The following is a 22,676-nucleotide window of genomic DNA, read 5'->3' on the forward strand; positions in this document are numbered from 1 at the left end:
CTCGACAACACCTTCTCTTTGTGCATACCAAATTTCATTAAAATCGGATTAACCGTTTAGAAGTTACCGAATTATTTCCCTCTTTTTTTTTTCCTATACCACTGTGCGTCTGAAGCCTGCATTACACGAGATCATGATACAACGCCAGCAGCTTTGAGATCATATGTACAGCAAGTGAAAAGCTAAAATCTGTGGAACAATCACAAAGAACTGAACGTTCATTGTTGTTGAAGAAATTTTAATTACATTTGATAAACAAAAACCATTTTAACACAATCTGAGCAAATTACAAAAACAAAATGCACGTTGTTTTTGTACCACGAGAGATGTCGCTACTTTATTAATATACATTGATTTTACCCTATGACCTTACCATGTTATTAAAAAAATACTATTGTGAATTGTATATGAGACGCTACGGTCAATAGTTGAAGCAAAAAGTCGACCTTTTCTATTAATAAAAAAATCCATTTTTCAAATGTAAATAATTAAAAAATTATTTTATTTAATTATATTGTCGAAAATTTTTAATTTCATTTACAAAGTCGACTCTTTTCATAGACGATATGCGAGTTATAGACTTTTGGGCAAAAAGTCGATTGTTTGATTATTCGAAAGTCAATTTATAAAAGTCGAACACAACAGAATATTTGTTTTTATGTTAAGTTGCTTGAAATTGCACATTTCTAAAATATATTTTTCCAAAATACTGCATTTTGATTAAATAAATTCAGTTTTTATTCCATATCATTAAAAATTCTTAAACCACTGCTTACCGCCGTTTTTTAAGCTGCTGCCGAATTTTGTAGAGTCAGCCGCCGCTACTAATAACTTTTGTCGGCGCAGTTCTCTGCTCAGAAGACCACGTAATGTTTTTATTTGAGAACTGTCAAAATCATACAAAATAACTATAATTTCATTATACTAGACCTAGATTTCAACAAGATTAAAAATTAAACAGATTTTAATAAAAAAATATTACTGAGTAGTAATTTTCCTAAACTACAACAAAGACAAAAGAAAACACAATGGCAGATGCCGGACAATGGTTTAAACAATTACCCCGTTTCACCAGATACTGGCTGGCGGCTACAGTGTCCATGAGCTTATTAGCTCGTTTTGGTATATTGCCCTCCTATCAGATGTATTTATCACGAGAACTAGTACTAAGCAAATTACATCTGTGGAGATGTATCACGAGTCTTTTCGTTTACCCACTAACACCGTCAACGGGTTTTCATTTTCTCATCAATTGCTATTTTATTACACAGTATAGTGCTCGCTTGGAGAAAGATCAATTTGGTCGTAGTCCGGCCGATTATCTATTCTTGCAATTGGTTGTAGCATCGTTGGCCGTAATTGGCGGTTTACTCTTCAATGTACCGTTTCTTATGGATCTCTTAGTGGTGGCCGTCACCTACATATGGTGTCAGCTTAATAAGGAAGTTATTGTAAACTTTTGGTTTGGCAGTCGTTTTAAGGCGATCTATTTACCATGGGTTTTAGCTGGTATGGAGCTGATATTCCAAGGGTAAGTGCAGATAATATCTAGAAAAGTTATTTCTCGCTTTAGCCGACAACACAGCAAAATTATGCTGTACGGTTTGCCTTATAACAATGTAGTTCTTTAGGTAATTATAATGATTGCGAATATCGTAATTAATCTTCATGATATAAACATGTTGAACACAAGTTCAAACTCTCTAAATCTAGAGAGGTACATAAAATGTTTTAGTCAATTTTATAAACATCAGTTGTTAAGAATATCTTTAATAAAAAGAACTTTTTTTACAGTTCCATAGCTTCTCTTATTGGCATTTTCATTGGACACTTTTACTATTTCCTCAAGTTCCAATATCCTCAAGAATTAGGTGGCAATGCTTTCCTGGAAACACCCTTCATACTGTAAGTATATTTTACTTTTTTTACCGTAACAAATTTTGTTTATTTTTCTTTTTTTTTCTATTTTAGCAAACAATATGTACCCGATATAAGTGGTGGTATTAGCTACTTTGGTGTACCACCAGCCTCCAGAGCAGAACAAAGACCTGGTGGTGGTGCTGCCGCTGCTGCTGGTATTTGGGGTCGTGGCAATACTTTGGGCCGTTAAAATTGTATCTAAACTAACACCTCTCATTCCCTAGCAAACTTATTGAATATTTTTTTGTATAGTAAATGAAAAATAACAAATATTTTTATAAATTGTACTGAATTTCGAAATTGTTTTCTTCATCACGCATACTCACATAGTGTCACTCGGTGTCTCTTTTACATTATGTAATTTTATGTAAAACCCCTAATGTTTTTTATACTAAAATATAAACCGGGAACTAATATTATAAAAACAGGAATCATATGTTTAAGGTGAAAAGGTTGAATACTAAAGCGAGCTGATAATTAGTTTAATTTATATGTAAAATAAAGAAAATATTTAAAAGAAAATTTTGTATAATATTGTTTTATTGTTATTTTCATTTTTCACAACTTCAATCTATAATTTTTTTAGTTTTTACAAACATTTATCCCCTAAAACCTTTTGTATTTGGTGGTTTCAGGAAACTAAATTAAAATTCAAATAATTATTAACAAAAACCGATTTATTTTTGTATAAAAACTTAAGAAATTAACTAAATATATAAAATAAACATTTCAATAAATTTCTATTTAATATCACAAAGTAAGGCCACACCTCGTACAATCCAATGATCAGGATTTTTAACAGTATTTAACCATAAAGGTGATATATAATTCAGATCCGTACGATTTATTTTCTTATAAACAGGGCACTAAAATTAAGTTTTTTTGTTAAAAAGAAACTTGACTCACACAAAAAAAAAAAAAACAATAAGCCATCATACCGTATACAATTTGGGACTCTTGGGAGCTGTAGAATTTATAGCCGATATATGAACGACCGGCATTAAAACATACAACACTTTATTTGTTGATTCAATTAAACGTGAGGTCTTTCGATCCCAACCGGCACCATCTAAATAGAGACCATGTACATAAACCCCCTCTTTAGGTGGTTTCTTACACTCATCGGTGCCTATTTTTAAAACTTCATTAGTCATTGTCACCTGATCTAGGGCCCAACCATTGTGAGCACGAGCTACTTCCTGTTTCATGGCGGTAAGAAAACCTTGAGGATTAAAAAATCCCGACATCCAAAAGACCACAGGACGACTCTAAATTAAAAATAAATTTTAAAATTTTCTGTAGGAATTTATGTTTGCAGTAAAGTAGGTACTTACACCAAAACACCATGAATAGAATTGAGCATTTCTTTCCAACAGTTCGGTAAACCAAAAGCCGAGTGTAGATGACACCCAACTACCCCTTAGCCAAACCCCTGGTACTCGAGCATTAAATATATTATCTAAAGCATCTCTTAGTTGTTCACTCATGATAATAGTGCCCTCAATGGCTAAAAGTAGATCTTTAAGGGTTGATCTAACCAAAATAATAATCTGGAAGAAAATTAAAATTTTATGTGTCAATCAATCAATCTATCTATCTATTTATCTATCTATCTATCTATCTATCTATCTATCTATCTATCTATCTATCTATCTATCTATCTATCTATCTATCTATCTATCTATCTATCTATCTATCTATCTATCTATCTATCTATCTATCTATCTATCTATCTATCCATCTATTTTTTACCTTTTGCATTCGATCAATTTCTTGTCGAAGGAAAATATTCATGGAACTCAGAGCACCCATTGCTCTTAAACGTTCTTTGACCTCAAATAGATCATAAGGCAAAGGAGCTTTACTTTGCATTTCTTTTGCTTGACGAGCTACTTTATCTTCTCGGGTTTCTCCACCACCACTCGAAGATTCTAAAAATAATTGTTTATTACAAAAACAATATAAATCTCCAAACAAAAATAATTACCCTTCGGTTGTATTGATATAATCGTATCCAAAATAGATCTCGTTGTATTCGTTTGATAAGTTATTTCGGCATTAGAATGAAATCCATACACCTGAGGTGGATCAATATTGGGTAGCTCTTCTATGGCAGCTAAATAAGCTTCTTGTTCCTTAAAGCATAACACTTTGTAACCTTTAAAGAACTCAAAAGTTTCAGCAAACAATTGATCGTGGAACCACACACGTCCAAATGTATTTAACAAACGTTTGTCATAATCATCGGTAACACGACCACCATACTGAACCTCACCCAGCATATAACGAACCGTATTCCAACTAATACCCTTGCCCGGTTCTAAATCATCTAAATGATTTTGTACGAATAAACAGCTTGCATACCAATCGGCCGAATTAAATTCATAGGGTATATTCCAACCTAAAGGCCCAAATTTACGACGTTCTTGAACTACTGAGTGTAAAAATGATATGGCAAATACCAAGGGATGATAATATACGGACTGGGAATAATCTAGAAAATCTTGAGACAAATTACTATAGGTTCGCTTAAGACCCGCCCTTATACCGGCCGGTGGTTCATTGGTAAATTTCAAAGACATTTGTAGCAGTGTTATGGGGAAACTCTCATGTGGCTCAGTAGTAATCCAAACCCTAAAATTGGCACTGTATGAAGATTCATCTTGTCTTTCCAAATCGAGTAGTAACAAGGTCAACTCATGCATATATTCCAAACCCAAGTGACAATTTTGCAGCAAAACCCAACCGCCCTCTTCCAAGCAGTTGGCCACTAATTTGCGGGCATGTATCTCCTGACCCTGGCCCATAGAAATAGGATAACATTTAAGCTCGTTTTTCTTAGCCAAAGCCTCTATGTTTGAAGATGGATCGGAGCCCATGGATAGAAAACAAACTATGGGTATAAGAGGTTTACTTTCCGTCAATAAACCATCAAAACTTAATATAACCGGTTCCGCAAAACGTTCTCCCAATGAGTTGGCAATATATTTACGACTTTGTGATAAAGTACGATCCGTACACCAGGAACGCACCAATAAAAGTTTACGAAATGGATCGAGTGCATTATAACCATCTGGAATAGTTTCATTCTCGGGGCATTCCTTCTTATACCAATGAAACCAGGCACGTTCATTGTTCGAGACCTTATTCAAAATATGAACGAATGGAGCTAAATTTGTAAGTTGAACCAAATTTAACCAAGTTTCATCGGTAATCCATTTAAAAGGTACCGGAGGACAATCATTTAGATTTAAGGCCGCTCCTCCTTTAATAAAGTTTTGGAATTCTTCATAGCTTACCAGATCCATTTGACGATCTATGTTGAGAGCCATTAGTAAGACAAATAAGAATTTATCTTTTTCATAAAGTCCTCGAGATTTATACCTATAAATCTCAAAAGTTAAATAGGCTATTATACGTTTAATACGTTTCTGAGTTATATGGGTTTTGGCCGATAAATGCATGCTGGCATCAAAACGATCGAGAAACTGTACCAATGAAGTCTGATACATCATATTTACTTTGGCCATGGTACAGACCAAAAAATACAAAACGCTACCACGAGTTGCCACCGGACGATATTCCTCACGTGCTACATTTATTTTAGCTTCAGTTATTTTGGCAATTTCCAACTTTTCATTTACTTCTATGGCCGTGTTTTTACTGGTATTCAGTACCTCTATGACAGTAACATCATCCAACAAACTGCCCTGAGTAGTGGATAACTTATGTAGTAAATTAGCTTCCAATTCTTTCATTTTCTTCATATTTCCCGTAACAGTCTCCACAAGATTTGTGCGTTCCTCTTCGAGTTCTTTACGTTCCGTTAGAATAACTCTGCCCAGCAGCTGATCTTCTAAACCTTTCATGGTTACTGTGAAATCTATGATGGAAGTGCGTGCTGATACCTCGGGTGTATAGGAAGGATTAGGTAATTTGGTGGTTATATAACAACGAAAAGCGGCATTATAATCGATTTCTTTATCACCCAATTTGATTTTGAAGGTGGTGCCCACTTTCAAAAGATTACGATCCAATACATTATCCAAACATGGATCTAATTCTTCACCTACATCTTCTATAATGACAGGTAAACCCATACTAACGGCATCCTCTATATGTGTACGAAAATAACGATGCGACAAATTCGTTACAATTAAACCATTCTCCTTTTCCTTATTCTTAATCCAAGCTTTGCCCTGCGACTGAGGATCTATCAATAGAGGAAATCTTACGGCTTTGGTAGCTATAATACCATTTTGTATAGACAATTCATCGGTGGGTAAACCCTGTAAATTCCATTCACCGATTTGCGTACGATCTGTTAAACTGTCGATGATATTTAAATTCATCGATATGGGTATTAAACGTTCAAAAATTTGCTTTAACCATTGAGCCTGTAAGTCGGTACGAAACTCTTGATTAAAGGGACCGGTATAGGATAGAAAAGCAGTTAGTAGTATAGAGTCCCCAACCAAACGTTCAGTTTCGCTTTTAAATTGAGCGATTTGCTCAGTCCAACGTATTTTCTCCCCCGCCAAACCACTGATAAGGGCTGTGGCGGCATCCATTTTGTCTTGACATTTCTTAGCCTCTTGGAGTACAGCATTTTTCTTAGAAATTGCTTCATCAAATTGTTGCTGTACTTTGGCTAGCTCACGTTCTTTGGCTGCAAATAGATCTTCGGCTTCCTGCAGATCACTAGAAGCTTTGGCATATTTAGCTGCTTGCACCGCTAAATTAGCCTTTAGCGGTAATACTTCTTTATTGACTTCAAAGTATTTAGCCATAGCTATGGTCCAGGACAATAAACCAGCCACATTACCACAAGCCACTTTGGCCGCTTCGAAGGTATACAGACTAAGGAAAAAATTGTATACTTTTAAAGGATAGAAGCTATAAGTACATTATCTCAAACCTATAATTAAAATAGGGTAACATTAGGTCTACCATTTCGGCATTGATAACATCAGTAGGATATTCCACAATTTTTCTTAGAAAACTAGTATCGGACATAACTTTTAAAGACTCTTCCCAAGAACTTTGTAAAAATTGTTTTTCCATATCGGGTTTTACCGGTTTAATGCGTTTACGAAACAATATACACACACAATCCATAATCAGGGTAATTAAATAGGGAGGTTTACCCAACTTACGGACTGTAGCTATATCAGCAGCTTTAATAGTCTAGGAAAAGTAAAAAAAAAAAACATTTTGACCAAATGATTTGCAATTTTAGAATAAAACAACAACCTTTAAGGCGGCCTCAGCTTCTTCTAAAGCGGGTCTAGCCTTTTCCAACTTAGCCTCTGCCACTTCTTTGTCAGCGGATATTAATTTCACCAACTCTCCAGCTTGGGCCTTCTTCTCCGCCACTTGTGTTTTTATGATCTCAGCAGCTGCTGTAGACTCAGCCACAGTTTGCAATACAACTTCGGCTTCCTCCGTGGCTACTACTATCACTTTATTCATTTCAACCAAATCCTTTTTCAACACCGACACTGAAGCCCCCGCTTCATCCAATTTGTCCAAACCGGAAGACATTCTTTCCGATAAAACTACAATATTAACCTGTTTATCTTTATATAGTTTTTTATAACTTTCCAAAAATGATATCAATGACTTGGGTGTAACAAAGGTAGTTCTCCGAAATCTATCAAAATAGGAAATACAAGCTTCTGAAACAGTTTCATGTATCCAACTCATAATGTCTATGACTTGTTCTTTGATCTCATCAGAACAAATTATTTCGAAATTTTGCAAATAATGACGTGATACAGCAACACGTGCATCTTCCGGCCATTTTTGGAACCAATCAATAACACAACCAGATATTAAACCGGGAAATTTTAAAGAACGTGCTCGAAACTTTTCACCAATCTGAGAAAATCATAAAACATTTATTATTGCTATTGGTTTAGATAAAAAAAAAATACTGAAAATATTTACGGGTGAAAAACAGAGAGCTACATGCAGGTTAGAACGTGCCCGCGATATAAAGAAATCATAAAGATTATCTTGTGTAGGAGGTCTTCTGGGTTGTACCTTTTTCATAACGGGTATAATTTCATTGTAAATTTCATCTGAAATCACGTTTTTACAATAATTTATTGAACGGTTTTATATCAGAAAAAAAGTTACCCATTTCATCTTTGGCAAATAAGTTGGCTATTTCACCCGAACTTAATATGTTATTAATGTACTCCAAAAAACCCTCATCTTTAATTTCATTATCGGTAAATATAAACGTTATACCCTGACCTTCCAAACCAGCGGTACGATATAAATATTTTAAATCATCCACTAAATTACCAGCATTATAAGCTCGGGTCAAAGTTATTTGGAAAAATTTATAGCCTGCTATAAAGGAGGCCAAACGGGTTAAACTTTGTTTGCCAGAACCACCCACACCCACCAACAAAGCATTGCCCCTAGAATTAATTTATTTAAAAAATATTTTTCTTTAACCTTTATTGGATATTTACCTGGGCATACTAATAATACGTGACACGATCATTAAATGGACCAAAGCATCATGGAAGAATACCATATCCAAATGAAAACCTCGAACATATTCATTGAACTGACCCATATACCAAAATATGCGATTTTTTACCGTTTCCATGCTTAAAAAACCAATTAAATTAGTTAGTTAGTATGTTATGTTAGTAAATGATGTTACAGAATAGAAGATTCTGAAACACAATTTAGAAATTTCTAAGGCACAATTCAATTGGAACAAATTCAATTGGAAATTTTCTAAAATGGAATTAGAAAATTCTAAAAAGAACTAGAAATATTGTAGAAAATAAACGATATACACTTCATCATATTACCTTGGAATTTCTTCGTAAATCTTTGGAGGTTCTAAAGAAACATCTTCATCATCTTCCCCAGCATCTGGTGGATCTCTTAGGAAATCCACAAAGAAACTTTCATCCTCGGGAAATTCTTCCCAATATTTAGCCAAATGAGATTTAGCATCTTTCTTCATACGATCTATAAACCATACGGTATCTTTGTAATCCGTAAAACGATCAGCTATAACACGTGTACACTCGTGGCGCCACAATTTCAAAATATCCGACACCGTTTGGCATTCATCTGGAGCCACTTTCAGAATACCCTCCCAAATACGCGATAAATCACGTAAATTGAAAACATAATGGAAATTTGAAGGTGTTGGTAACATTTTCGCTTTAATATTTTGCCAGAAAATACGAGTTAAAGGTACTAAGAGTGGAACTACATCAACCACATCCTCGACAAAGCGCGCCAAACAAAAGTAGCCCGAACCAATTTGACTGAAAATTTGATCCATAGAATTATTACTGGGTAAAGTGCAATTGAAAATGGACATATGACGTTTTAGGCGATGAGGAATATCATTGCGACCACCTCCCGGATGAATCATAGCCGCTAAGATTTGTATATCCAAAATGGTGGAAAAGTCACCTTTAAAATAAGCCATATTAAACAAAAGAGATCGAAAGCTTGTTCATTAAAATTACCCGGTTTCTCTAAAGAATAGAAACCATGTTGTTCTATCATTTGACGCACAATTTCATTGGTAATTTGATCTCCCCAGGCATTTATTACCGGCATGTTTATGTCATCTATAAATATAGTCATGGATCTTTGACCAGGAGGACCATAGGTGGTACCCACACGTTTTTCCACATATGATTCAATAATGCGCTAAAAGACAATTTACAAATTAAGGGTTTGCTTCTAATTTTAGCCTATTTTTATACCCTTCACCTTCGTGAGAAGTTTTTATATAAGTTTGTCATTCTGTTTGTAATTTCTATAATATAATTTTCCGACCCTATAAAGTATATATATTCTAGATCCTTATAAAGAGCGGAGTCAATTAAGCCATGTCCGTCTGCTGTCTGTCTGTTGAAATCAGTTTTTAGAGGTCCCCAGATATCGGCGAGATTCGAATCTTCAATAATTCAGTTAGACATGCTTTCGAGAAGATCGCTATTTAAAATCAGCAAAATCGGTCTATAAATAACGGAGATATGAGCAAAAATCGGAGACAACCTCTAAAAATTTCATCCAAAAAGCCACATTTTTTCATGCTTTGTTAAAAAAGCAACAACAACACTGTGAATTGGATAAAGATGAACATTTGCGTGTGTAGATGTATTTGGTTTTATTCAGCTGTGTATTTTTTTCGTATGTTTGGATGCTGTTCTGTTCTCACGAAGGTGAAGGGTATAACAAGAACAAGGAGATAAAGCAGTAATATGTTGGTAATACAGCTGATATTTGTTTGAGGGTGGTAATACAGTTTGACGGTGGTATTACAGTACAACGGTTAATATTTCTTTCTCCTACAGTTTATATTTGTTTGTGTGTATGTTATGTGTGACATGTGTGCAGAGATACAAAATAAATAAAAACTATTTTTTAAAACATACTTTGTGAAGGGTATATAAGATTCGGCACAGCCGAATATAGCACTCTAACTTGTTAATATATACAATTGTACCTGATACATATTAGGTGTAGTGGCCGATGAAAAGTTAAAGGATTTATATAAATGCACCTCTGGATCATAATTAGACATATAACCTTTTATCATCACTGTCTTGGCGGTGCCCTGTTCCCCTATCAACAAAACCTGTTTACGTTGTTTGGCAATATTGTGCATTAGAAAAGCCGTACGGACATTGTCCACATTCGGTACCAAAATCGAAGCAAATTCCGGTATACTATCTTCAGGATATATAAAACTTTCTACTCGAGTATTCCAATGTTGCCAATTGCCACTATCATCCACATAGTATTCAAATATGTTTTCAGTGGGTAGTTTTTTGGGCCATTCTGAAAAAAAACAAAGCAAAAATCGTGCATTATAATAAATAGAATTATTATTATCCTTAACATACTCATTTTAGATGGATGCTTAAGTAAGAACTCTTCTAATTTATCGCGTTCATTTATTTCCAATACCGCACCCAAAGTCCACATCATGGCAAATAGGAATGTACGTTCTAAGTATTTTTCTGATCTATTGCTACAATCGGCCAATAAACCATCAAGTATTTCCAATAATTGTTTTATATAAATGGCCTCTAAGATTCGCATTTTAGCCACAAGTTTAGTTTGCAAAAAAGTATGGGCCTCATCATAGATGGCCGCAAAACATTTCCGAAATATATCTTGTTCAAAAGGTGGCTGTCGTCGAACCCAAGCTGAAAAATTTTTCAAATCGTGTTATTTTAAAATCTAAAACTAGATTTAATAACTCAAGACCCTTATATATTAAGTCTAGGAAACCTTCAAAATATTTATAGTTTTTTTAACACTTTTGTTTTTCAATTGTTCTCTTACCTTCCATATATATTGTCCACTTTAAAACCGAAGAACTCATAAACGTCATGCCCACCCGTGATACCGTAGCCGGCGAAGCATTATCTACATTATCCGGTTCAAATACCAATTTTGAATTTTCTGCCATTTTAATACGATCACCATTGGCTAATGTTAATGTCTTATTGTCATCCAGTACAGAATTCAAATTTTCAATCCACACAGCATCGACTGGACCATCCAAAACAATCCAAGTGTTTTGGTTTTTAGGAACCTTAAGTGAACGTCTCCATAAGGTGGAAAATATACCATCAGTCCAATCATTGGTGGCAACATCTAGGCGACCAAACATTTGAGGTGCGGTTATAGCCTTGGGATTCATTCTCATTTCCTTGTGTGGACGTCCCATTTCGGTAAAACATTTTAGCATAGCTACGGTGCAACTTGTTTTGCCAGAACCCGTGGGACCCATTAACATTAGACCATGTCTTACTAAAGAGGTTTCATACAATTGTACTACTTTAAGATTCCATTCCGGATTATTAACATAACCCAATTCTTCTGTTATTTTAACTAAAGCTCTTTGTAAATCCTTATAGGTATTAGTGGTAAGTTTAATACCCGGAAACATATCCTCAATGAGAGATAGAAATAGTCCCTCATCTTCATCGATTAGTTTAGAGACATTCATGTCTCTTAAAACTCTCATGACTATAGTCTCTTCGGTATCACTGGGATTTGCACGTTTTTGGGCACCCAAAGTACGTAACACCGATAGAATATTACGCAGACCAAAATCGTAATGAACTTGTTTTGATAACTGCTCCTCGCACAGTTTATAAAGAGTAAAGAATTTACGTGATAATACCAAATTATCCTTAAAACCACAACTGGCCAATTTAACTCGTATAATAATAGCACGATCAGGCACCATCATTGCCACTGAACGAAACATTATTTTCAAATTTTCGGGAAGTTCTTGACGCCCAGCATAACCAGGATTCATAGTTATAAAAAGACCAAATTCTGGATTTAAAGTAACCAAATCGCCATCACTAAATATAAATGAAGTTCGCTTTTCCCGGCGAGCTGTCAGTACAATGCTGAAAGATTAAATCGTTACATATCTGGTAAATACTTTAAAAGATCGGTGGTCTCACTAAATCTGTTGAGCTGCTACTGATAGCACAGGCAGCTCTATGCGATTGAATTCATCAAAACAACCCCATGATCCGGACTGAGCTAAACCTTTATAGATACGTCCCAAGCCTCTAAAATCCATTTGATCTGAGCAATTAAATACCACCACTAGTTTGCCTAAAGCACGACCCATATCTTTAGTGGTCTCTGTTTTACCAGTACCAGCGGGTCCCGCAGGTGCACCACCCATAGACATGCCTAATATAGATTAATTTTATGTAATAAACTCATATATAAAACAGATCTTGTGTACCTATAGCTTGGGCCAATGTTATATAACAACGATCGGTTAGAGGTGTTATAGCCAAACGTTCCGTAACACCCAAATATTCATTTTGATATATAAAATTAACATCAGTTATCCCCACTATCACATCATCATTATCTTCATTATAATAAAAACGAGCTTGTTTTTGCCATTCAAAATCACTTCCCGTTCGTATGCGCATTTGACATAAATCATCAAATATATCCCTGAAATTTCAAAAAGGTACTATCAATAATATACGTCGTTTAAAAAAACCGCTTACCTCTGATGCACATGTATGGTTACCATTGTTTCAAAACGTATCCGATCTAAGGCTGTCAAATCTTTAACGGTTAAATCAATAAAATGATTTAATAAATTTAAAAATTTCGTATTTGTTCGTTTCATTATCGTCTTATCTGTGCGACATTTTCTTAAAGCATATTCAGCGTCTTTGGTCCAATACAATTGTACACCTATTATACCGGCTTGACCACAAAATGAGGGAAACTCTTCGGCAAAGTTGAACTCGGGATCATTTAAGCTGACTGCCATTCCCGCCAGTATAGTTCGCATGGTATCCTGCATTTCTTTTAGTAAACGATTTAACCAGATTTCAACACTACCTACACATTGTACGGGATTTTCCAATACGATTTTTTCATGATTTGCCGAATTTAGATTTACAATAACATCGTTGGTTTTTTCTTGGAAATCAACCTAAGAATTAAAGAAAAAACTGCAGTCAAGACTATAGATAGTTAGGACTAGTCTATAGTCAGAACTATACATAAGTCTATAGACTGGACAATACGTCAGGCTATAGTCAGAACGATATTTCTTTCTATAGTCAATGATTAAGAACAGTCTATAGTCAAGATTATAGATTAGTCTAAAGTCATTGTTATAGATTAGTCTCTAGTTTTATCGGCTTATATTCATTAGAACAGATTAGTTTATATTCAAGACTCGTCGGTCTATAGTCGGTAGTTCGATTACTACCAGAAACCTACTTTCAAACTAACAAACTGAAGCAATATTCTAACTCAACAGCCAAGATAGTAAGGACTACTTAGTCTATAAGTCTATAGTCAAAACTATATATAAGTCTATAGGCTGGACCATACGTCAGGCTACAGTCAGAAGTATATTCTTTTTATAGTCAATGATTAAAAACAGTCTACAGTCAAGATTATAGATTAGTCTATAGTTTTATCGGCTTAAATTTATTAGAATAGATTAGTTTATATTCAAGACTACAGTCAGACTACTAGTCTGTATTCAAAATTATAGATCTGTCAATAGTCGGGGTGCGATTACCACCAGAAACCTACTTTCAAACTAACTGAAGCATTATATTATACAGTCAAGTCTATAGATAGTTAGGACTAGTCTATAAGTCTATAGTTAGAACTATACGCTGGACTATACGTCAGGCTATAGTCAGAATTATATTTCTGTCTATAGTCAATGATTAAGAACAGTCGACAGTCAAGATTATTGCTCAATCTAAATTCATGACTTCAGATCTGTTTATAGTCAATTCTTCTTAAAAATCCGATAAAATCAAAATAGCTTACTTACATATGCCACCGCATCAAAAATACTCAACAAATGAGGTTGTATAGATGTGGGATCTGATGCCTGTCCCAATATTTCCAATAGTACCGGATCTGAGACAAAGAAAAATCGTGGAAATAATAAACGTTTTGATTCCAAATAACCTGTCAATGATTTCTGACAAGTCTCCAATTGTTCTAATAACCAATTCAATGCATTAGCTAAACTTTCATCACCCGTACAACATTCAACGGCATTGGGAATCTCACGAGCTCTATACATTATTTTCACATAGTTTTTGTCAATATTACTAAAACGTTTAGCTTCCAAAGGCAATTGTTTGGCAATGTCACCGCCCACAAATACCGCCTCCAAATAAATCCATAAATTCTGTACTATCAACCATTTCTCTAAGATTTCTCCAGTATTAACTAATTTACTTAACCATAATTGAATTTCCTTCTTAAACGGAGCATTATAGCGGTTAGATGACAATGAATTCATAACCATTATACTGTCCTCCAAAGAAGCAATAATTTCCAAAGTCTCACCACCCTTTAAAACTAATTCACCGCGTGTCTTGAACATGCCCAACTGAACATTGACCAACGACCAATCGGCTATAACTTGTTTGAGTTTAGCCTCAATATCCAATTCTTTGCTGGCACCCACGCAAATATCTTCCACATCTTCTTTGTGCTTTAGAATGGGTGCCTCCAACAGTTTGCCCAGGGTAAATTTAATGCTAGTGGGATCAAAGTCTGATTTGAGCAGAGCATTTAAACGCACCCAATGACGTTCTTTCATAGCCTTATTGGTCATTAGCTCTAGTAGGGGACACGTTTCATTGAAATCATCGATTTTGGTTTTCAAATCAATAAAAGCCGGCCACGTTTGCATGCCTTTAGGTAATTTACGACATCTAACTTGAAAATCAGCCAATTCAGAACTGATCTTTTCAATATCCACTTCGGCCCAAGACATTTCATAATAATCGGAAATAGTTTTCAACACTTGTATGTACAACGAATACAAACGATTCAAATAGTTAAATTCACGTTTACGTTGATGTAATAGAGGATATTCCGTTATGGGTAAACCAAATAGCTTTTCACCGCTGCTATACATTTCATATTTGCGCCATAGTTCATCAAAACGATTCTGAAATAGAAACACACGATCACTGGCTTCCTTAGCAGAAATACCCTCAACCATGGGACCATTGGCTTCAAAGTCAGCATTAAATTGATCAAATTCTTGTACGAATAAAGCAATGCCATCATTGAGTTCTTTCAGTAAGGGTCCCTCCATTTGAGAAATACGATCGGACACTTTTTTGGCCTGTCGAGTGAAATTAAAAACATTTAATAATGGTTTTTAAACATAATTTTAGGAAATTTACATTTTCCAACATTTTATTAAAGGACAATTGCAAACTATCCACTTTATCGTAATCATCTTGAGGTACATAAATATTGAACTGAGAAAATAAGGCATAGGCATCGGTTATAACACCCAGATTCATGTCCATTCTAAAGAAGTTGTTATATATTCAAAACCAGTTTAATGAAAAAATTAGTTTAATAAATTACTGTATAAAGTTATCTCGAATTTTCTCCAAACACAACATGGCCAAACGTACATCATCCAAATCATTGATAGGTTTAGCTAAAATATTCTCTTGTTCAGCTATAAAGTCCACCATTTCATCTAATTGTTTCTTATATTGTGCACTTAACAATTGACCACATAAAGTTTTCCATTTTTTCGATTCTTCCACAAATTTATCAAATGCCTTTTCTACTCGAGTTAAAGAAACAATTCAAATAACTATAACGTTTTGAATTTTTAGTCTAGCTTACCCATTCTTAATTCAATTGGTCCAATACAATGTCTCTTTTTACATTCCTCCAATTCGCTAGTTATATTATCGTAATAAATAAATTTATCTCTTATATCAACGGTTAAGGGATTCGTATTAACAAATTCCTGTATAATCTTGTCACGATTCGAAATCCATAAATACTTATGTTTATCGAAAATATATTTAAGAAAATCATCGATATCCTGTTTAAACATCATCAGACCATTAGCGAGATTTTGAACAGCTCTCATTATATCTTTATGTTCGATAACATAACGGAAATAGTTGCGTTCATAACGATTTTCATCTGGACATTAAGAAGGTACTTATACTAAAGTTCCATGTGTTTATATCAGATCAAGTCTTACCCACTGTAACGCGTCTTAAACGTCTCTCATGGGTTTTGGCCTGTTTACCCCAAGTGGTAACGAAATAATTTATTTCTGTACAATTTAAGACAGCACGATGGAAATCAGTTTGCATAACTTCCATATTAGGTTCAATGCGACAACCACTTTCCAAATCAATATCTAATTGAGTATACAGAATCGGTGATTGAGGCTGAGTGCGCCAATTGGTTCTAAAATTTAATTATACATTAATTTTCTAAACTTAACTAATTTTTTTTTTTTTTGCTAAACATTCCCCTCTATTACCTTAAAATATTATGACGCACATAATCCAGAGATCTTTTCGAACAACTCACTAAGGCCGATATCATTTTTGAATTATAATATGAAAACAAATCCATACAATCATTGCGCAAATGATTCAATTCATAACGTATATTTTCATAGTTCTTAAATTGTAATGTCTTGAGTATATCTTCGGGTACCAAATAAATTGTACGATATATTTTCTGAAATTGTATCCAATCCCATTTATCAATTGGCATTTGTCCTTCGGCACGATAATTGCTATCATTGATTTTATCTAGGGGCAACTGAAAATTTCGCCGTCCCTTTGAGTCAGTAGGTCCGAAATTGAGTAGTTCAACAAACATATTACACAAATCGATGACAGCACGTTCCATGCATACCGATTTCTTTTCCAGTTCTTTTTCGATTTCCATGCGTAAATTATTGCAATTTTCGTAGAATTTCTCAGATGTTACAGGCGCTGGCGGTACGTACATATAGAGAAAATCTTGCAAGGAAGCCATTTCTTTTGTTATGCGTATCGCATCAATGTTGAGAATGTTTTTGTAAAAAAGTGAAACATCGTCGATTTTCTATATAAAAAAAGAAGTTAAAGTTATTCTGCCGACTTAGGGCCAATCTTTAGGTGGAGGATTAGGGATTAAATTAAAATTAATCTATTAAAGTTGTTTTTGAATACTCAATTAGCTAAGTTTGTTTGCTAGTTTAAGGTGGTTTAAACTTGAGCAAAAAATGCAAAAGTGTAAACAGCTGATGCAAATAAATAATGCAATTTTTATTAAAATAAACATTAAAATGTTTGATTTATCGATTAGGATTAATTGTTGGGACTTCACTATATATTTTTTAGCTTTAAATTTCATATTACAATTATCTTCTTCTTTTTTATAAAACGTGCATTGTTTTCATAACAAACAGTGACGTTTTCTCTTGTTTCGTATGGCAACACTGCGAAGTTTAATCTTGTACTCAAAAACATCAGAGGGGATTAATATCAGAATCGATTTATTTTTAGATTAACTAATCTAATTATTAATTGACATTTGATTGCCAACTCTAAAACCCGCTCTTATTAATTCTTCAATACTTTACTTATCAAAACTTTAAAGGACACAAAATAATACCAAGCTAACTTCCAGATCATAGAATTCTCCTACTTACCCTCTCCACACTTTCAACAAAATCTTCGAGATTTTCTGACAACCACGTAACTGTCGAAAGCGCTGGTTTCAAAAGCAGTGCAATTTCTTGTAAACGAAAACGCATTATATTAATAAAAACCGGTGTAATTTTTAAACGTAAATTATCAAAACGTTGTATGGCATATTTCAATGCCTCTGCCGGTTTTAAAATACGTTCTTTGCAATAGGTCACCACTGCAGCTATATTCGGTACTTCTAGCTTCAATTTCCACATCCATTCAGTTTCTTTAATCAGTTGTCTAATAGACGGATCAAGATTTACTATATATTCGGCTAATTGTTTATTGCAAATAAGTATGGGAGAATTGAGAAGACAGCGAACTTCTTCACAATAGTCAAACCAAGCCTTATGATAAGTCATTTCGTAATGACATATAATGCCATTCATATAGTTATAATAGCGGACAGCTCTTTGGGCTTTTTTGTGGGCCAATACACAGGGGCGTTTCTTTAGAACCTTCATCGGTTCATCGATTTTTTGAAAAATAGAACGTATCCACATTATACGTCCCGCTACTGGCGGCATATTACGGGGTATGAAGGGATTACCACGTTCTTCATTGTAACTAAAATACAATCCATTCTATTTTATAAAAATTTTCAATATTATTTTCAAAACCATACTTACACATCTTTAAGCAAAAACATTTCACGTTCCAACATTTCAGCCACCTCTAAATAACGACGATCCAAACATAAACATTCCAAATTTAAACGTTCAAATCTTTGTAAAATCAATATAACCGATTCGGTTATAGGAACATCAGCAATCTGTTGTTTAACAAATTGCTGCATGCCCACTTCGGCATGTTCACATTCTTTAATGAAATTATCATAATCTTTATCGAATAGATCAACACGATAATTTAATGGATCATAAGCCTTCGAACTGATCATAGCTCTAGCACCCTTAATAATAGCATTAAATTTTTCCATACCACTAATGCGTATACGATCTAGTACCGAGTAAGTAATCTCCACATTGAATATAGTTTTAATCTAAGGTTAAACAAAAAAGAAAAGTGTAATCCGAATATCTTTCAACTTATTTAACAAAACTAACCTTATCTAATCGCTCTAAGAACTTTTCCAGACAAGTAAATATATAAACCGACGATACGATCCAAGGTTTTTCATTCGATTCAGCCATATCATGACATGTGCTAAAATATTGTTCCTTATAGCTTTGCATAACATTGCGACATTTTTCAATTTTTGCTATAACATCATTTGGTGCCAGTTTCCATAGATTTACTCTTCCATAATCGGTTAGGTAATTTTTACTAACTATAGTTAATTGATTTGATATCTTGACAAAAAGTCCAGTTACATTTGTGGGTGTATTAAAGTAATGTGCTGTTTTGGAGACATTACGTATGGCTACCATAAGACCGGGTAAACTGCTAATAATTCCATCTGGTGGTGATCTTTAAAGAGAATAGATTAAAAAGGGTTAATAGATGATATAACTGAAATGATAAATTTATTTTAAAGTCGACACATTGGATTTTTATCTTCAATATATCGGCCAGACTAAACGGTTGATTGAATCGTGATATATTTATAGTAGATGTATTCCCAAAACATTGGAAACTTGAATGTTTTGGTTGTGCAACTTAGGGTCAATCTTTAGGTAAAGGATTAGGGATTGATTCTCGAAATCCCGTGCCGGTCTACACTAGAAAACTTTTTTGGGAAACTTTTTATTTTGCATGAGAGAGAAACTTGTTTTGTTACTTCCGGTCCACACTAGGAAACTTTTTTTGAAGAATATCATTCATCTCTCTCGCGGTACGGAGTTTCTCGTACTCGGAAACTTATTTTGTTTTGTTATTCTTCTAATTCGTACAACAACAAATCAACGCAATTAATACATAGTTTCCGAAACAAAAGTTTCTATATATGGACATTAAGGAAACTTCAAAAGAGAATTCAGAAAAAGTTTCTCAACAAAAGTTTCCTAGTGTGGACCAGGCCTAATCAATCAGCTAAGACTTGGTTAAACCGACTAATATTTTTTGTAATTCGGACATTAGTTTGAGAACAATGATGTTTTTCGTTTCAAATTTTACTAAGAAAAATTTAAACTTAAGGGCACGATAACTCGAAAATGTAATGTAGAAATCTGATGACAGATTTATATTATTAAGTGAAATCCATCTTTAAGATAAATTTTTCGGATCAGCAGCTTAGAAAAGTCGGATATAATTGCCAAAAAGTATTTAAAGTATATACCTGTATAAAGGATCCCAAAATTTTTGCAATGAGGTTATATAACGAACGTTATCTTTTGCCTCGTTTAAAACCAATGTTACTTGATTATCAATTTCCGCCCATTTCTTAAAACAAAACAAAAATATATTTAAAATTTATAATTTTTACAAAAAAAACATGAAAACCTTTAAAAGTTTTGAAGATCTTGAAAGAATCAAACAAGTCTTGTGATTATTGAAAGCCTGAGACGAAACAAATTCCTTAATAGACGTATAACGAGCCAACATACGTCTCCAATTGACTAACATTTGTAAAGGACCAACATCGGGTGCATCTCTTAAAATTTGTTTTCCCTCCACTAAAATACCCTGGATTTGACGAAGCCACTGACCGAAATAACGTTCTACCAAACGAACACGATTAACATCTTTCGCACTGGCCTCTATTTGAAATTTTACCAACAGGAAACCTTTGAAAAGTTCATGAGAAACTTCAAAGTTAACTCGCGATGAAGCAGTAGCTTCGGAAGATTTCAAAAATATATTAAACATATTGAGAGTGTGGAAAAATTTATTCTTTTGTTCGATTTCAGCGACGCCAAATTCTGAAACGGCTTCTAAAGATCTAGTCAATATACGATTTACAAACTGTTTAATCACATATAAACATAAATCTTTCTTAGCGGCATCCCAACAAAATAACGCTACATCATCGGATACTGTACGATTATCCACATTCTTTTTGTTATTATTTCGATATACCACCACCCATTTGCCGAATAACTCTACATTATCGCTACCTCTTATAATAGTACGTTTAACAATTTGCCTTTTCATACTCTCAACATAACGACCCGACTCCGGAGGATAACCCTGCATCGAGGCATAACTAATCATACAAGAACGTGGACCTCCATTTTCAAATATTCCCGATAATAAGTCAACAAAGGCGGGATCATCTACGGCTCCCATTATTATTTCCTCCGTTTCAGTGCCCATAAGATCGGCCACTATTTCCAGAACATATCGGTGATTGGCACCCAGCGAAGAGATGCGCTGTTGCCTCAATTCTTTAAAATGTTGCAACCTTTTGCGTTCAACCTCTTCTCTCTCCTGATCGGTTACACTTAAACGACGGGCAGTCTGCTTCTGTATGGTGTGTGAGACACCGAATAATTTTCGTAATTTTTTAACATTGCGTTCGGGATCAATGCCTTTAACTTGGACATAATACGATGTACTACTGCGATCATCTTCATCCTTCTTCAATCGATCATCTTCATCCATTATCGTTAGATTTTATAATATTCGTTAAAGGATATTTTTTACAATTAAAATTCTATTTTATTAAAAATGTGGTTAGTTTTGTGAAAAATTTTTCCAAAATGAAGTTTATTTGTTAGAAAAATTACCCATAGAGTTTATGTCGATATTGAGTAGACTTTTTTTTAAGCTTTTAGACGAGTTTGTAAAGTATGTTTTCAGGGATACCGTTACTTTTTCGTAACTCTTCGATCCTTTATTAAGACTAAAAAAGTTCCTTAATCAAGTGATGCATAAAAAATCCTTATTATACTAAGGATAAAGAAAAAAATCTATATTTCTTTAGAAGAATAAAAAAATCTGCTCACTTCTTTCATCTGATCAAGATAGAAGTAAGAAGATAGCATTTAAAGTCAATAATTTTGTAGTCCTTCAATATTTAGTTTACAAGATATTTTCGATAAGAGTTAACAAAATTAAATTTGTGTACAGTGGGTATCATGGAAACCACAAGCTAAACTTTCGTTGGTTCGGAGGAAGTCTAGCTTTAAGCTTTATTGCACAAATATCCGTTATTGGATGCTGAGACCGAATTTTGGTGCAATGTTTTCTGCAGAGTTAATGTTAACAATCGTACGATGTCAAAGAAAATGGCAATGACAGTGATCTATATCTTCATATAGGACCTATATCTTCATATAGGAAGCTGGAAACGTTTAAACACTTAAGTTAAATATGAGTTTTAAAAAGTACTCCACCAGTAAATTTTAAGAGTTTTAACCACCAGGGTATAAACAGTTGAGGTTTAATGGTCTCCACCAGGATTTAAACAATTGAGCTTTAATGGTCTCCACCAGGGTATAAACGTTGAGTATTCTATGGTCGCCACCAATAAAACATAACCTCACTTGAGGTAACACGAAAGCATGAGGTTAGTGTAGACAACATATAACTTTGAACAGCCATATGAAATAATACACTATACCAGTGCGAGCGAGACGCAAAACTGACGAAAGCCAGGCAACAAAGACCTGGTCCACACTAGGAAACTTTTGTTGAGAAACTTTTTCTTAATTCTCTTTTGAAGTTTCCTTAATGTTCACACATAGAAACTATTGTTTCAGAAACTACGTATTAATTGCATTGATTTGTTGTTGTACCAATGAGAAGAATAGCAAAACAAAACAAGTTTCCGAGAACGAGAAACTCCGTACCGCGAGAGAG

At 34.2% G+C, this 22,676-nt stretch overlaps 2 protein-coding genes across 2 annotated transcripts; one reads left to right on the forward strand and one right to left on the reverse strand.

The window, feature by feature from the left end:
* The first annotated feature begins 863 nt into the window (after nucleotides 1-863).
* On the forward strand, nucleotides 864-2,442 carry LOC111676994 (derlin-1). Its single transcript, XM_023438013.2, has 3 exons — nucleotides 864-1,531; nucleotides 1,795-1,905; nucleotides 1,972-2,442. Exons 1-3 carry the CDS (start codon nucleotides 1,029-1,031, stop codon nucleotides 2,108-2,110), a joined length of 753 nt encoding a protein of 250 aa, XP_023293781.1. The 5' UTR covers nucleotides 864-1,028; the 3' UTR covers nucleotides 2,111-2,442.
* Nucleotides 2,443-2,579: 137 nt separating this feature from the next.
* Nucleotides 2,580-21,612, reverse strand: LOC111676993 (dynein axonemal heavy chain 8). Its single transcript, XM_023438012.2, has 29 exons — nucleotides 20,376-21,612; nucleotides 20,212-20,315; nucleotides 19,040-19,403; nucleotides 18,605-18,975; nucleotides 17,936-18,542; nucleotides 16,772-17,346; nucleotides 16,484-16,695; nucleotides 16,114-16,422; nucleotides 15,844-16,051; nucleotides 15,654-15,783; nucleotides 14,276-15,592; nucleotides 12,975-13,411; nucleotides 12,698-12,918; nucleotides 12,405-12,642; nucleotides 11,266-12,347; nucleotides 10,821-11,126; nucleotides 10,421-10,755; nucleotides 9,432-9,618; nucleotides 8,757-9,375; nucleotides 8,406-8,546; nucleotides 8,062-8,351; nucleotides 7,870-8,003; nucleotides 7,174-7,800; nucleotides 6,839-7,107; nucleotides 3,908-6,780; nucleotides 3,673-3,851; nucleotides 3,255-3,470; nucleotides 2,859-3,188; nucleotides 2,580-2,786 (listed from the first exon to the last, which is right to left on the reverse strand). Exons 1-29 carry the CDS (start codon nucleotides 21,474-21,476, stop codon nucleotides 2,661-2,663), a joined length of 13,908 nt encoding a protein of 4,635 aa, XP_023293780.2. The 5' UTR covers nucleotides 21,477-21,612; the 3' UTR covers nucleotides 2,580-2,660.
* Between the last annotated feature and the right edge of the window lie 1,064 nt (nucleotides 21,613-22,676).

This window comes from Lucilia cuprina, chromosome 2 (assembly GCF_022045245.1).
Source record: "Lucilia cuprina isolate Lc7/37 chromosome 2, ASM2204524v1, whole genome shotgun sequence".
Lineage (NCBI taxonomy): Eukaryota > Metazoa > Arthropoda > Insecta > Diptera > Calliphoridae > Lucilia > Lucilia cuprina.